This window comes from Pagrus pagrus (genome assembly GCF_965226575.1).
Source record: "Pagrus pagrus genome assembly, chromosome: 24".
Taxonomy (NCBI): Eukaryota; Metazoa; Chordata; class Actinopteri; order Spariformes; family Sparidae; genus Pagrus; species Pagrus pagrus.
In genome coordinates, this window is record NC_140206.1 from 19,355,927 (window position 1) to 19,373,819 (window position 17,893).

Consider the following 17,893-nt stretch of genomic DNA (forward strand, 5'->3'; position numbering starts at 1 on the left):
GTATTTGGAACCAACTGATTTTCATTTTTTTCTTTCTTTCTCACTAAATTGCTGTGATCTGACTGTGATTATATCCTTTAGGAACAGTATATCAGCCTCTGCTGTCTGTGCTTTCAATCTGAGCTCCATCACCCAGGCCTTCAATGGACCCTTTCGCTACCAGGAGAATCCCCGCACTGCCTGGCTCTCTACACCAAACCCCATACCCAATTTTCAGGTAAATCACAAGCACAGACAAAAACACAATGATAGATGTGAGAACATTACACAGTTCTTTTCCCCAGCCTTTACTCCAGTGCTTGCAGGACGTTTTCGAAAGACATCCATTTCATCTTTGTGTGTAAAATACAGAGACAGTTTGCTGCATTATAGCGCACAGAAAATTCTAGCTCAGCTCCATCAAATATACCTCCAAATATACCTGCGTGAACACATCTACAAGTAAGTTTGTCAACACATATACAAAATGCAAATTAGGTTGCAGGGAGAATTGAGATAATGTCATCTCTTTTTTACATTATTAAATAGTTTTGTTATTTTTGATTTCGTATTTGCATTGTATTTAACACTGCCCCTCTGCAGCTCATATTCATCTTACTCATTGTGCATTTTTTTCTTTAAAAACAAAGCATGAACTGACATGTAACTCGTAGCATTCATGAAGGATCTGTTAGTAAGGGGTTCCTGTGAGCCAGCATGCACAAAACCAAAGCCATGTTCGTGATACATCTAACTGAAATGAATCCATCAAAGGAGCAATTTTTCCGATATGGCCTGATGATTAGTTCTAAATGCACGAACATTATCAACAGTGTGTGAAGGAACCACAGTGTAGATGTTATGTTAAAGAAGTCTATGTATCATGTTGCATGCAGAGATGTCTACTGAAGTTAGCATGCTAAGTAGATAGCCACAACCAGTCCTTTCTCCTAATGCCACTTTGTACCTCAAGAGGGGAAAGTCGAATAGCCCTTGTAGTTTCAGCAGGGAGATGTAAAAGCAATGAGTTCACTACTTAGTCGAATAAGTAAACAAAATAAATAACCAACATTTCAAAAAAGGTAATATTTTTACTTTCACTATTCACTTTACTATCTAAACAGAAAACTACAGTACACCCTCTAAATTCAAATTTCTCTCGTTTACCAAGCTAAGATGAGCTTAACTGCCTTGTTAACCCATCGTAATATGCACTTCATTCAAGCTCAACATAAAAAAGTCAAACCCCACCAACACAGCCTTGGTTTGTCTTTTCACAATCACCTCTGTCTGGTCAAGATAAATCCTCAATTCAATTAAAATGTCCAAATATTCCAGCACTACACACTGTTTTTCACCCGCTGCTGATTGCTCGACTTCCTCTCTCTCTGGTGCAGTGTGGCACACTGGAAGAGGGAGGCGTTGGGGGGAACCTGACAGAGCGCAGCCTTCAAGACGCCCAGCGACTCTTCCTCATGAATGATGTGGTCCAGCCGGTCACTGTAAACCCTCTGCTCACCCAGGACAACTTGCGCTTCTCCAAGATGGTAGTGGACATCGTACAGGGCAAAGACAACCTCTACCATGTAATGTACGTCAGCACTGGTAAGCAAGAGGGAAGAGCGCTGGGGCAGGGTTAAAAAAAAAAAGTTAACTGCATTGCTGATTTGTAATGTTTGTGCTGGCCTGGCTCTACTTGGTTTGACTCGGAGTGGCAACCCGGTGCGGCTGGGGTTTTGCTTTTCCATCACAACTGGGCTACCTGCTTGAAGGTGTGACCAGTTCAGTTAGAAGCTACAAAAGTACTGAGAGCTCAACACAGACATTTAAAAAAGTTTTTCTCTCAGGTTTCCTACACAGATGTGAGTTGAGTATCAATTTAAGGGGGAGATGGGTGCTTGTTACGGGTTGGCTGCAGTCACGAGACATCACCATGGCCTGCCTGCTTGGAGGCAGGTTGGTTGCGGCTTGGCCCTGCTCCAGAGCAGGTCCATTGCTAATGCAGCTCGGCTCAACTCTGCACAGTAAAACTGGTAATGGAAAAGCAAATCAGCGGTGTGCGAGTGCTTGTGGAAAAACTGCAATAGTTTTCAAATCAAAAGCAAGAACCAATTTTTTTACTGTCAAAGTATGCAGTGCACAAGATCATTTTCATCCCAGAACATTTCTCCATGTTCATCTTATCCAATAAGAGTACGGCACCATCCTGAAGACTCTCTCCACAACCAATAAAAGCCATCATGGCTGCTACCTGGAGGAGCTCAGAATCCTCCCTGAAGGGCATATCGGACAAATCAAGAGCCTGCAAATCCTCCACAGTGACAGATCTTTGTTTGTTGGGCTTGATGACAGACTAGTGAAGATCCCATTAGAGCGCTGCTCCAGCTATCCAACTGAACGGTATGAACTGGACTCTCAAATCTGCAATGTCAAATGTAATTTCAAAAAATAACATTATTCTTATTTTATAATTGATTATAGTAGGAAGCTATAATTAACCTACATATAGCAGATGTCAGAATGTAAATATGATTCAATATAAATGTGTGTAAATCAGATGATAATCCAATATCTGCAGTTCTAAGTTTGCTGCTGTCGTGGTGAGTGTGCAAACTTACTAACTCAACTTGAAAATACTTCATTTATGAGTGTAACACCATTGAAGACGTGTTGGGTGCCAATCCTCAAAGACACGCAGTAAATACTCACAAAGATAATATGTTAAGAGCCATTCTTAACATAAATGTATTCTTCCCCCCCTGTAAACAAACTGCTGTTACAGCTGTCAGTCCATGATTTGGCAATACTCAGAGCAGACATTACATAAGCAGGCATTTAGTGAGTTTGTGGACTACTTGAAAATGTTGACAACCTTACAAAATAGTAAATGTACATCAGTTTCTCAGTATCAGTAGTGCTCCTACAATAGAGGTCCTCTATTGTATCGAGATTATCTCTCCACACAAATACGTATTCCATACAGTATGTACGATGACTGACCCACGGGGGCAGTTGACATGGATATCTGAAAAGAAAAAGGGCCTAAAAGGTAGGGTGGGTTAAAAAAAAGGATTCGCATAAGAATCTTGCCTCCTACGATTCAGAATTGATCCACAAATGTCAACAATCAATTTTCTGAATGTTAATTAAAAGAGATATGTTGACGGAACAAAAAAGCGGGACTGCCAACGTAGTGCAGCACCCAGATAAGTTATTGAGTTGTCTTGTAGTTCATCTGCAAAAAAGGCAGCGGTTGCAAGCATTTCTATAATTTAATGACTGAAACATTAGCTTTGCAAGAGTATGCCACATGATTAACATTAATGGAGCTAGGTGACCAACACACGCCACAGCATTTAATAACTTAAATGAAATAACTCGGTGCTCAGTCTGTTTTACCTCAAAACCTGCTTAGCATCTTGTACAACGATGGACACATTCAGCAGATTAAGGACACCAGTGAATGGTTCAGCATATAGTATACTGGAGCAGGAGACTAAAAATAGTCGAATCAAATCAAATTGTGAGATTGCAAAAGATATACACCCCTACTGAGAGGGGTAGTGTATAGCATTTTGGAAAATCAGCTTGGCTAATGTGCCTTGGTATGTTCCACTACCGAAGCTAACCTAGTCAGTGGGTGTGGTGTGGCACTCCTCTTCGCTCCGTGTCCTAGGGTATATTGCCAGTATGGTCTGGTTACACTGTGTGTAAAACAATCACAATCACATAAATCACATTGTCTGGCATATTCAGGCAATCAAAAAAGAGAGAAACGCACTGAGAAAAGTGCTGCAGCAACAGTTAGGTCACAAACGTAAACCACGGCATGCAAGCTCACTTTGTTGACGTCAGTATGGCACCTGGACTAGTATGGCAAGACCTCCCTGCATGGGCTGGGGTATAAAAACGATGATGGGGGTCGGTTTACACGCTCCCAGAAACCTCTTCTCCCAGACTTTGAAGAGGTGGTCTGACAGCAGTTTCAGACACAGAGACAGGCTTGGCCTTTCACAACCAACCTTTGTGTCTTGCGGGGTTGGCCATGCTTGATGCATATCACTTGAGGCAGTGATATTCACCGTTTGGCGTGATTGGCTAATGTGCGCCAATATAAGATGTGTATTTGTATATAGTGTTTCACAGGGGGTTTGTTTTGACGCACACTGTTAAGAGCACTCTGGTGGTGGGGACGTCTCATTTCAATACCAGGCTCATAAATCCAGAGGAGTATCTAGGGAGCCAATCTGCTGTCTCTTTGGTCTCCTAGTGGTGTGTCTCATAGGAGTTCCTGTACATATGGAATATGTATAAGAATGTTCTGTTTCGGTTCCAGTCAGTGTTAATCAGTGAATTCATGCACACCTGGACCTTTAAAGTCTGTACATGGGCCACATAGTAGAGAGGTGCATAGAGATATCTACATCAACTGCCCCAGTGGGTCAGTACCTGTCAATATGGAATATGTAACTTGAATAATTAATTCCAAAAAAATTATGCGTTTAAAAAAAAATTTGGCAGGTTAATCACTCTTTATGATGCCCGTGACCTTAGGTCACTGAACACAATCCCTTCACTTTCCACAGTAGCTTTGTAAACATTATGGAGGCAGATGACTAAAAGCTGCTGCTGAGTAGAGGCCTCCTAGATGGAACAAAATCCTACTCCAACCATTGTTTCTTCCTGTCTAACAGTTAACATTCTTTATTAAAGCGAGAATGGGTTGTGGTTAGTAGTTGGATAGTACTAGACTGCCGTTTCAGCATGATTTACATCATTACGATGGATAGCACTAGCTGGGGTATTAGCACAGATATACAGTAATAGCATGTCTTCTTGTATATTAAGGAGCTGCAGAGTTTATTCATGGGCAAACTGTAACCTGCACTGTACATTCACTGCTTCAACTTCACTGATAAACTTTCCGTCTGCTCCAGCGACTGCTCTGAGCGCAGCCACCGACCGTTGCTCTCCACTCATTCACTACAAACTGTCCAATTCTTAAAGGAGCCACAGCACTCTTATAACAAGCTTGGTGGATGACATAAAAGTCCCAGACTCTAGTGTAGTCCATTTAATTCTAGTGACAGGCTTAAGCACAAAATTAACTTATATTAAAAACACTGTCAGGGAAGATCATAAAAATACCAAAATACACTGGAATGGGGCTTCATAAAACAGTAGTAGTTCAAGCTTCAATTATCACCTCCTTTTAAAGTTTAGAATGTCTATTTATTCATTGATTTACTCTCCTACTAAAACAAATTTGTATTGAAATATGTTTAAATGCTTACAGCAAATATTGGTATGTGCAATTCATTTTGAATAATTAGTCACAAAGGAATTAATTGGAATAATATTTTCAATTGCTTGACCATGGCCCTAAATATAAATGAACGTTCTTTAATACAGAGAAAACAACAACAACAAGCATCCTACTGACTGTAGACTGTAGTGTTCCATATTGTTTTGAATTACTATTTAAAAGCAAACAAGACTTTGTCCCAGACAGACTAAGATTAGATAAATGCTGATTAAATGTCTGTCTACACTCATTTTAGTCATTGCATGGAAGCTCGGGACCCTTACTGTGGCTGGGATCACAAGCAGAAGCGCTGTACCACCATTGAGGGGAGCTCCAACATGAACCAGTGGACCCAAAACATCACTGAGTGCCCAGTAAGACACACAGAGTTAGTCCTGGCATATTGGTCTTTACAGTATATCCACTGAATTTAATGATTAACTTTTACATCAGTTTTATTGATTTACAGGAGGTTATTGTTCAATGATAAAAAAAAAAATACTGTAACTTTAAAGGTGCAATATGTAAGATATGGCCAGAAGGTTAGCTTAAAACAATAAAGAAAATACACTAACATTATTAACTGAATGTAAGAAATGTATGTCAAAGATGTCTATGGTGTCAGCTAACCCTGGCCGTCCAGTCTCGTAATACCACTTTGTTCTTCAAGAGACAATAGCCTTTTTTAGTTGTTTTATAAGTAAATAAAATAAACTCACAAAATGACAAGAAAATAAATATATTACATCTATTTTCCCAGTTAACAGAAAAATACAACCAAATTCTGAATCTGAATTCAAATGTATGCGTTTTACCAAACTAAGACAAGCTTAATTCCCTCGTTAACTTAAAACAAATTGTCAACTCTACATAAAATTAAATAAAACTCACCAAAACTTTCTTGGTTTGTCTTTCCAGAATTACCTCTGGTTTGGTAAAGTTAAATTTGTGGCTTTTGAAGGGAAAAGCGTCCCAGTCTGGTGTCTAGCCATGTTGACTGGGAGGAGGCTAAATTGAGCTGAGCCCAGTTGCTTGTAGTATCTCCCCCAATCATCACAGGCAAACTCAAGCAGGCTAAAAGAGCCATTAATCTCCATGGTTTACAAAGCTAACTAGCTAATGTCAATTAGCTACAGCCAAAGATAGCTAGCAATGAGTACAGTGAGCATCAGTTTGCATTTGCTCTGGTGAAATGCTGCCTCCTATAATTTTCGAGCTAGCTTTTAATCTGGCTATATCTTAAACATTGCACCCTTAATGTGAGTGATTTTATAGTAATATCAAATCTAAAATGCATTTCGCATTCATTTAATTATCATTTCTTTATTGCACAGTTGATTCAGCTGTTTATTAAGTAACAATATTATAGTAATATTTTTCCTTAAATCAATTCTGACAGGTATCTAGTTGTAGATATACACCAAAATGGTACATTTAGGGAAATGTTACTTATTTATGTGCATGTGGCATGGACTTTAAGCTCCCCTTAAATAATCTCTGGAGGTGAGGAACCTGACACAGGATGGCAGTTTTGGTCCTTGGGCACCATGGCAGCCTTGTAATCACCACGATGGCGAGGGCTCTGTCAGCAGCTGTGTGTGTCGGTCCCGCATGTGTGATGGACCCGCGGCCCGATGTGGCGGGGTTGAATGTAAGGGTTCGACTATCCAGGTGGCAAACTGTTCCAGGTACAGTATGCAGATAGTAATCTAAACCGTCACCCTTGAAATACCGTATTGTACTGGCAACCCTAACCCTAACCTTTCATTGCTTCAGTTATTGTCAGCTACTGATTTCTTAACGAGGCAAAATTGGCCTAACAAATCTATAGACCTCACTCTTTTATCAATAAAGTGCTTTGTGAAAGGAATGATAATGAGTCATTAGGTAGTTGCATTTCATGGATTTGTGCTTACATAATTAGAACTACAAAGTGCATAAAGGACTAAAAAACTGTTAAAAAGTGGATAAGTTGGAAAAAGCATGTGAAGTTGAATTAATTGTGAAATATGAGGCACATATTTTAGACTTGCGAGCTAGTATATAATACCTAACAGTAGTTAACAACTGCTGATGGAAACACGGTTGATAAGAGTGGAACCTCACAGGCTCTGTTCCTCAGGAATGGCGGCTGGACCCCCTGGTCTTCATGGGGCCAGTGCAGCAGCAGCTGTGGTATCGGATTTGAAGTACGCCAGCGGTCCTGCAACAACCCCTCACCTCGTCACGGGGGTCGAATCTGTGTCGGCCAGGGTCAAGAGGAGAGGTGAGATCACTTTCTGCACCGAGAGGCAAAACTGTTGCCATCAATGAAATAAATCAGAATCAGAATCAGAAATACTCAGACAAATTTTAAAAAAAAAAAACCTCTTTAATGTCAAAGTGTAAACAGATTTCTACAAAATTAAGTCAATTTATTAAAAATATATAATGTAAAATAAGTGACTGCGTAAATGTTCACCCCATTCAAGTAAGTATTTAGTAGAAGCACCTTTGGCTGCAATTACAGCACTGAGTGTCGATAGGTCTCAATCAGGCTTGCACATCTGGACACTGCCATTTTACTCCTACTACTTTACAGGTTGCGCAGGGATTGGGTGTGAACAGCCCTTTTCAAGTCCAGCCACAAATTCTATTTTGGATTGAGGTCTGGGCTTCAACTCGGCCACTCCTAACCATTCACCTTGTTATTCTGTGTAGCTTCTGCTATATGCTTTGGGTCATTGTCTTGCTGGAAAATAAATCTTCTACCAAGTCATAGTTGCATTCATTTTACCCTCTACCTATACAAGCCCTTCAGGGCCTGCCCCCAAGAAGCATCCCCACAGCATGATGCTGCCACCACCATGTTCACGGTGGGGATGGTGTGTTTGTGGTGATGTGCAGTGGTTGGTGTCCGCCAAACATAGCGTCTAGTCTGATGGCTAAAAAGCTCCATTTTGGTCTCATCAGACCAAAGAACCTTCTTCCAGTTGACCTTGGAGTCTCCCACATGCCTCTGGTTAACTCTAGTTGAGATTTAATGAGCTTTCTTCAACAGTGGCTTTCTCTTTGCCACTGTCCCATAAAGCTTTGACTGGTGAAGAACCTGGGCAACAGATGAGTCTCCCTCATCTCAGCTGCTGAAGCTTTTAACTCCTTCAGAGTAGTCATAGGTGTCTTGGTGGCCTCACTCACTTGTCTCCTTCTTGCAAGGTCACTCAGTTTGTGAGGACGGCCTGCTCTAGAGATTTACACGTTGCATATTCCTTCCATTTGTTATTGATGGATTTAACTGAACTCCAGGTGATGTTCAGTGACTTGGAAACGTTTTTGTATCAATCCCCTGACTTTTCAATTACCTTTTCATAGAGTTGCTAGGAGTGTTCTTTTGTCTTCATGGTGTAATTGTAGCCAGGAGTACTGATTAACCAGTGACTGGACCTTCAGACACAGGGGACTTTATACTAAAATCACTTGAGATGCATTCACTGCACTCAGGTGATCTCCATTTCACTACTTGTGAGACTACTAGCGCTAACTGTCACTTTAAAGGGGGTGAATATTTATGCAATCACTTATTGTACATGATATATTTTTATTTACTTGACATAACTTTGTTCTTCTCAAAATAAAAGCCAAATTATATTGACCATGATTCCATTTATAAAAGCAATAATAGGGAAAAAACATCCAAGGGGGTTTATACTTTTTAAGGCACTGTAAGAACTGAAATAATATGTACTGTAATATAAAAAAAATAACTGATAACAAAATATGTAACAGCATGGCTAGAAGTTCCATTAACAGCCATCACTAAAATCACTTGAGATGCATTCACTGCACTCAGGTGATCTCCATTTCACTACTTGTGAGACTACTAGCGCTAACTGTCACTTTAAAGGGGGTGAATATTTATGCAATCACTTATTGTACATGATATATTTTTATTTACTTGACATAACTTTGTTCTTCTCAAAATAAAAGCCAAATTATATTGACCATGATTCCATTTATAAAAGCAATAATAGGGAAAAAACATCCAAGGGGGTTTATACTTTTTAAGGCACTGTAAGAACTGAAATAATATGTACTGTAATATAAAAAAAATAACTGATAACAAAATATGTAACAGCATGGCTAGAAGTTCCATTAACAGCCATCACTATATTATATATATTATTATAATTATATATATGTGTCTCTGTGTTTATAGGCTGTGCAATGAGAAAAAGCCCTGTCCTCTGCCAGTGTTGTGGACAGCATGGGAATCCTGGGCTCACTGCAATGCAGAATGTGGAGGGGGGGTCCACTCCAGGACCAGAATTTGTGAGAATGGCAACAGCTGTCCTGGGTGTTCCATGGTAATATAGTGCTTTTATATTATTATTATTATTATTATTATTATTATTATTATTATTATTATTATATTTTTATTTTGTTTATTTATTTTTTTATAAGTCAGTTCACCTGCTTTATCTATGAAGAACACTGAAAAAGTGATCAGCTCTATTAATGTATTAACAAATGTAAACATTCTGTTGTGGGATATTATGTTTATGAAATAACTATCCCCAAGGTAAATGGTGTTTGTTTGTCTGATCCTAATGCTCAGTGTCATTCTACTAAACCTGCACTGATATGACTGATTTGCAGGGTTTGGCAAAAAATCAGTATACACTGTAGGATAAATATGGTTTACACTAGGGCTCCACAAAATACTTTGTTTTAGCATCAACATCGCAATGTGCTCATGTGCAACAGTCAATCCCAGGACTTGCAATGTCAATTAAGATAAAATAACTCAGGTCTTTCACAATTTAAATGTGTTTTTGTGTTTCCACTCCATGGTGACTTCCGCCTACTATAATTTCGAGTGCATAGCCATTTAAGTTATCTCGTGAAAATTACCTGTATTTTTAAAAATTACAATATAGTTATAGTTGCAGAACACAAAAATACTGCATTAAGTCCATTAATTCCTGTGGGACACACTATATAACACATAGAGTGCATGCATAACATTTGTGGTTCAAATGTCTTTTAACAAAATATGTCACAAAACCGGCTAAAAACCTGGCACACGAACCTCTTCATTTATTTGTCGCCATGCATTATTGGTCCTCTTTTGGGATCAATCATGCTCCAACAGTAGAGGAGTACCTCCATTATTATGGTGACTCAACAAAACTCTCTGGATGAAGAAGAAGAAGAAGAAGAAGAAGAAGAAGAAGAAGAAGAAATAATCAAACAAAATACAACATAGTGAAACTGGTTCCCTGGCAACCCAACCCTGATCTGATCTACGAAGGCCATAAGGTCCGCTTCTATGATGACTATAGCCCCGATGTGCTAATGCAGCGCACCGAGTGCCATGGCCGAACTGTATCTGCCAGATGCGCATCACCATGCCCGACGGAGAGAAGACCTGGCTCCTGTCTGCTAAAGAGGCTGTCAAGTTTGTCCAGAACTTGAACACAGATCCGTAAGCAACTGAACTGGCATTCTGGCAACATTTTTTTTTTTTGTCTTGATCTGTAACTTTGCTTGTTCATTTTTGACACACGCTATATAGTTTAACTAAGCCCATCTGCACTTTATCACTATTCCCATTAACAATTCACCAAGTTATGTCCTCTTGCTTATCGGGTCACTACTGTACTTTTAAAACATTTTTGTCCACATCAGCCTATTATCGTGGTGGTTATTTACATATCACTGCTTTTGCTTCACATAGCAGTCATCTCCCAACTTCCCTAGTGTTTATTAATTTATTAATTTACTTATTTACTTATTCAGCTGGCCATTACACTAACAAGGCTTCGATGCTTTTTTGGTAGGGAAGAAAACAGGATAACCTACAAGTGCCTGTTACAATTGTTACAAGCGTTTTAATGCGTTGCTAGAGGTATTTAAAAAGGTTTAGCTTAAAGTTTATTACAATACAATGTGGGAATTGAGTGGTAGGATTAAGGAAGTATTAAGATATGCTGATCTATGTATCAGAGTGTTATGGGTTGCTGTCGTTCCTTACAGCAACTTGATTGGGCTTGGGCTAAGGGGAGGGGATGGGTGGGAGGGGCCTGTATGTTTGATGTTTGTTTTTTCTGTTTTTGTTGTTTTTAACTAGATGCGCTCAGCCCGGTCAGGTGCCATGTCTGCTCTTATCAGGTTGCTAGCTTGCAGGCGGGGAGCGCCAGTCTTGGGGATAGAGGAGTACTGGTACAACACCGACCCAGCCCCCCATATAGCATTCTATGTTAAGTTCCCCCTGACAACACCAAAGGAAGCCTTAAGGTTTACTTGTTGGAATGTCAAAGGGCTGAACTCTCCTGTAAAGCATAATACAGTGCTTAACCATTTGAAACAGCTAAACACTAAAATTGCCTTCTTACAGGAAACTCATCTCAAGCCGTCAGATCGCCTTAAACTCCGTAGAGGGTGGGTAGGCCAGCTTTACCACTCCTCCTTCTCAAGTAGGGCTTGTGGGGTTGCAATTCTTGTCCACAAATCAGTCCCGCTCTCAGTGTCTAAGGTCATATCAGACGCCAACGGGCGCTTTATTATCATCTCAGGGAAAATTTGTGGCAATAATCTGACTTTGGCGAATGTGTATGGTCTAAATTGGGACAAAGAGGATTTTTTCAAAAACTTATTTTTCTCTCTCCCTGACTTACACCAGGTTCAGACAGGACTCCGAAGCACTGCGATTAGCTGCGAAGTGCTGTGGAGCGGAGCCATTTTCCTTCCATAGGTAGCAGCGGCGCCCTGCTCCGCTGCCGGCGCGCGCCGTGCAGCGATCGTTTCGGCGTCTGGTCTATTTTTTTCGCGTGCTGCGGCCGAATGTGTCAAGCCGGGCAGGAAGTCAAACAAAGCAACAACGAGAGAATCCGGTCGATTTTCAAAATAAAACAAATTTCAAAATAAAACTATTTTCGATAATTAAACACCCCGATGGACAGAAAACTACTCATTACTATGAAGTGGACATACATTTACAGTTGTCAGGAAAACATGGTGTTGTAATTTTATGTGGTTATTTACTTTCCTGTGGTGAAAAAACACCTCCAAGTGTGACTACAGAACAGCTGAGGAGCAGAGCCGTTTGCCGACCGGCGCGGAGATATTCGTGTCTGGTGTGAACAGAAGGGCTGTGGCTCACGCGAGAATTTCCGAGCGCGGCGCTTCGGCGTCCTGTCTGAACCTGGTGTCAAGCCGGGCAGGAAGTCGAACAAAGCAACCACGAGAGAGTCGATTTTCAAAATAAAACAAATTTCAAAATAAAACTATTTTCATTAATTAAACACCCTGCTTGACGAATGCCATATATATGTCTCTCTGTGTGTGTATGTGTGTGTGTGTATCTAATCAGAGCATGAGATGAACACACACTCAAAAGAGAGAGAGAGAGACACACAGAGTGGGCTGGCTATAAGGGGTGGGGGTGGGGTGTCAAAGCATACTCACGCAAACAGAGACAGTGAGAGAGAGAGGCAGAGAGACGCCAGAGTTGTTGAAGATGGATGATGTGAAGTTGATTGTGGAAGTGGAGAAGTACAGGGAGTTGTATGTCCCCCAGTATACATTCTACAAGGACAGCTTCCAACACTGTGACTACAGAACAGCCAAGGAGCAGAGCTGCTTGCCAACCGGCGCGGAGAAATTCGCGTCTGGTGGGCTGTGGCTCGCACGAGAATTTCCGAGCGTGGCGCTTTGCGGCGCTTTTGATGTGCTGTTCGGTGCCTTGCATGGCAGCCACTGCCATCAGCGTATGAATGTATGTATGAATACTGTAAGTCACTTTGGACAGAAGCAGCTGCTAAACGCCCTAAATGTAAATGCTATCTGCGGGGAGAAGTAATATCTTACTCTTACACTTACCAGAGAAAGATTACTGTTGAAAGGAGTCCTTGTCTCATCAGAGCTGTATCAGAACTACAAACAAAATGCACAGACTCACGCAGTGCAGATCTTTTTAAGGAACTGCTCATGAAAAAAGCTGAATTTGATGCCCTGGCCTCTAATGAGGCAACAGCATCAATATTAAAACCCCGGCATAATTGCTATGAATTCGGAGACAAACCAAGTAGACTGCTTGCTCACCAAATACGACAGTCCTCTTTGTCAACACATATAACAGAAATAAATACTACCAGTGGAGCAACTATTAATCGTAAAACCATTAATGACCAATTCAGGGACTTTAATAGTTCATTATATACTTCTGAGTGCTCATCTAATGAGACGCAATATGAAAACTTTTTTAGGCCCTTAAACATCCTCTGGCTTGAATGAACCCTTTACAATCGGTGAACATAAAAGTGCTTTAGTGTCGATGCAGAGTAGGAAATGCCCAGGCCGATGGCTTCCTGGCTGAATTTTTAAAAACATTTGCTGATAAACTATCTCCATTACTGTTAAATATGTTCAATGAATCATTACAATCTGACCTTCTCCCCACCACATTACGCCACGCCACTATTTCTTTCTATTAAAAAAGGACAAAGATCCCCTTTACTGTAGCAATTTTCACCCTATCTATCTGCTGCTATTGGCTAAGATAGTGGCAAGACATTTAGAATCAGTTCTGGCGAGCATTACTTCAACTGACCAAACAGGTTTTATTAACGATAGGCACTCTTTTCACAACGTCAGATGGTTATTTGATATATTATATTCACCCTCACCCTCAGACACTCCAGAATTGGTCATTTCAATGTGTGTGACAGAGAGACGGAGGGAGAGCAGGTGAAGGAAATGCAGCTAAACGAATACGCTGCGTTTTTAAATAGCATTAAAAAAAAACCCAAAAAACGAAACACAATATGTGGGGGTCGGTGTTGATTCTGTGGCGCACCGCCACAAATTAGTCCATGTGTGGGAAACACTACTTATTTTTGTTTTGTTTTGTCTTGTCTTTTACTTTATTATAATGTCCCCCCCCTCCAATTGTAATCATGCTTTCTGTCCAGGTCTGTGTGCGAGGGTTTGTGTCTGTAATTGTGGAAAATTCAAAAAATAAATCACATATAAGTTCCACAACTGCTTCATTTCCCCCTGCTGCTGAGGAGCATCGCAGAGAAAGTGTAACAAGGTTTACTCTACCTACTTTGCCACAGGTGCGCTGATTATCAAGAGGCAGAAGCTCCTGCTGGCTTTCCATCCACAAACAATGCCAATTGTGTTTTGTTGGACCCATGGACGAGCCAGAAGTGCTGCTTGTCAGTGGTTGAAAAACTCAAAACTGCCTGTGAAGTAATCATTTTGTCTCTCCATGCTGCCTTCAATTTTGCCCCTTCACAGCCACCAGACTGGAGTTTAAATTGTCCCATTAAACACAGAAATTAGCTGCATAATAAAGTCCCTCCAGAAAGATCTGCAAGTTTTGTGTTGTCTAATAGAATGTATTATGGCAGCATGTGTGTCTCTGCAAGCAGTTTATATTGAATTACTCAAACAGTGGGATCCTGTGGCTGTGGGAGATGATGAAAACCTGCAGTAGCTCGGTTCAGACTTTTTCTTTCCATTAATGGTAAAAATGTTCCTCCATCCTGTTTTCCAGGAGTTTAAGGCCTGTAACCTTGAGGCCTGCCCTGAGGTGCGCCGCAACACCCCCTGGACCCCCTGGATGCCAGTCAACATCAGTCATGATGGATCGAGGCAAGAGCAGAGATTTAGGTACACCTGTCGGGCATTGATACCTGACCCCCAGCAGCTCCAGCTGGGCAAGAAGAAGGTGGAGACGCGGTTCTGCCCTAATGATGGGTCTGGAGTCTGCAAGACTGACTGTGAGTACTAGGAACATTACTTCCTGCTGTGCAGTGTTGTTAGCAAAAGTAGATATGTTTTCCCCTTTTACTTTTCCCTCCTGTCAGTTGCCAGCAGGTGTTCTTGGTTGTGCAGCCCATCTACCTTCTATATGTAGGTAGATAAGTTCTTTATGTCATTCAACTAGCTCTGTTTAACTTAATATTATTTATCTTGGGTCACTCTGGAAACCTTTAACCTCTGAGATACAACCAAAAACATCTAATCTAAAAGTCTAATCAGTCTAATGAATATGTCCCTTACCCTCTAAAATAAGAAACACAAAATAAAATTAAAATGAAAAGAAGTAATTTCTTACTTTAATTATGAGGCAAAGATAAACAAAAATATGAACTTTTTGCATTTTGCGACAAATTAAATAGCTTTCCTGGGCTTTTCTTTTTACTTATAAGTCACTCAAAACATATTATGCACACATCAATAAACACTTGGCAAAGGGATATTTCAAAAATAAAATCGTTTCAGGCCTGTGTCAATGCTTGTGAACGTAGAGACCAAAAACATACCGGTCGCTTCTCAACGTCAGAGAAGATTAGCAGTCCATAGGCATCTGTCCATGAGCAGGATGGCAGCAGAGTGGAAGAGTCATAGAGTTCGGTGGTTATCCAGCACTGCCAGAGGAACTCTGAGCAATCCCGGGTGGATCAGAGTGCTATCTGGTTGTAGTCTCTCGTATCCAGTTCGGAAACAGTCCAGACGGAGCCACCTGTTGTGTGGGGCTAGCTAGCAGCAGCTACAGTCTGTTCTCATTGCTAGTTGACCACTCACTTAATTAACGAGCGGCTGCTTGCAGGTAACAGCACAAGAAACTTCAGGTGGAAATTCTCTGGTACTCACAAAAGCATGTCCTTTTGCAGATTAGCTAACCGACAATGAAAAACACAAGGAGATACAAACCTTTCCTGTACAATTTCACACACCTCCACACAAACGTGTTCACTCGTTATCCCTCCTTGCTCTCTTTTTTCTGTCACACATGCTGTGATAAGCAAACCCATGTGACTCCAAACATTTCTCCAGAAAGATATTTTAATTCATTTGTAACAATCAAAGGAAATAAAGCATTTTTTAAAACCATTTTTTAGCATTTTTAACCATGAACTCCGCATTTTACAACACAATGACAAATGTATTTTAACTACTCTTTTTAAACCAATCCAATTTATTTATTTATCTATTAATCGATTTATTGTGGACAAATATTTATTTGCATTTGGACAACTATTTATTTAATGTCTTTTAAGGGATTGAGGTTTACAAATTTGACAAGGTGGCACTCTCAGCTATTAAATTATACCAAATATCAAATGCATGAATAAGTACAACATCACATATTCAGAAATGCATGATAAACATTATTAATTCAGTATGAAATGTCATGAGTGGCAACTAATAAGTGTCATAACCTGGCTCTTGGCCATGAAAAATACGGGATGGACACAATGGATGACTGGGAATTAAATCATTTATTATAATGAAGTAAAGAACTGAAAATCAATAACTACAGATGTGGAGTGTGTAAGTCAGTATTAACAGTAGTGTAAATCTAAATGTGTGAGCATTATGAGGTGCGCAGTGTTGTAGTGCAGCGACTGGTGTCACACCTACAGCTGTGATCAATTTGGTACAGTGCTCCTGATCCGAGAGTTATAGACACATAGTAACAGGTGCATTGAAATGAAGTCAAACAGGTCTAATTAAGTTAATTTTTTTTGTTTGTTGTTGTTGTTGGCACAAACGTGACTGCCAAAAATGTCCCCTAGTTTCATGCTTACACATGTAGAAACACTGTGGTAAGGCCATGGTCAGGACATGGTCATGTTAGACCTTAAAAACAAACTTTCATAAGTTTTCTGCAACAAGCCTTTGCAAGGGAGTCAACTCTCATGGAGCTCATGGAACAAAAGAGTTCTGACAATAAGGGTATTTTAAAAAGAGACTGCCTTGGAGGGTTTTTTTGTGATTGTTATGTCATGTATCCCTATCCAAAGAGCACCACTAAAAAATAGATTTGATTCCAGGAATCCCCTACCTCTACATTTTTTTCATTTATACAAGTATGTGATTGGGCTTGAAAAAGTGATGCTGGTGGCAAAGCTCACAATGTGCCTCAATAAACACAGCTGGTTTATTCAAAAGCAGGATGTGGCCAAACTGCCTGTAGACATCGATCAGCAGATTGTTCAACATCACTGAACCGTCACGGGGAAGCACATGTCCACTTCCTCCAGACATGCAGGCTTCATGGAATCTCTTTCATACAAAAAAAAAGGACTGAAAATCAGTTCCGCAATTTTTCTCCAAAATAGTTCAAGCTGACAAGGTGAGAATGTCATTTTATCATTTCATCTAATGTTCTGCAACTTCTCCCACCTGATGACATTATTTCTGCTGGCCTCATTGAAACAACAGGATGTACTCCTCATTCATGTGTAAATAATTTGTGATGGATGCCTATGTGTATGTGGCCGATCGATAAAATCCCTTTTTATTTACATCCTAAAAAGCAAATAAAATGTGTTTTCTCTGTATTTTTCCAGCTGTGATTGAAGACTTGGTGAAGACAAGCGGACAAACTCTCTCGCAGCCCCAAGGTGTGCATTGGGGACCATGGGAAATGTGGTCCAGCTGTTCTCAACCGTGTTCTAAGGGCTTCCGAACTCGCAAACGTAGCTGCTCGACAGCTGAGGGCAGGACCAACCCCAGCGCCTGTATAGGATCCCCGGTGGAGTATCAGGACTGCAACACTCAACCCTGTCCAGGTAACAGAGAGGTTCTGGCTGTTAGCTTATTTGCTATAGC

General features: G+C 40.5%; 1 protein-coding gene across 1 annotated transcript in view; it reads left to right on the top strand.

The window, feature by feature from the left end:
• Positions 1-17,893, top strand: part of LOC311253303 (semaphorin-5B-like) — a 105,234-nt gene that overhangs the window by 67,894 nt on the left and 19,447 nt on the right. The window contains exons 9-17 of the mRNA XM_084347175.1: positions 82-217; positions 1,377-1,584; positions 2,172-2,379; positions 5,541-5,658; positions 6,788-6,972; positions 7,407-7,550; positions 9,480-9,627; positions 14,826-15,051; positions 17,632-17,853. Coding sequence (XP_084203301.1) covers positions 82-217; positions 1,377-1,584; positions 2,172-2,379; positions 5,541-5,658; positions 6,788-6,972; positions 7,407-7,550; positions 9,480-9,627; positions 14,826-15,051; positions 17,632-17,853 — 1,595 coding nt within the window. The remainder of the gene's footprint in view (positions 1-81; positions 218-1,376; positions 1,585-2,171; positions 2,380-5,540; positions 5,659-6,787; positions 6,973-7,406; positions 7,551-9,479; positions 9,628-14,825; positions 15,052-17,631; positions 17,854-17,893) is intronic.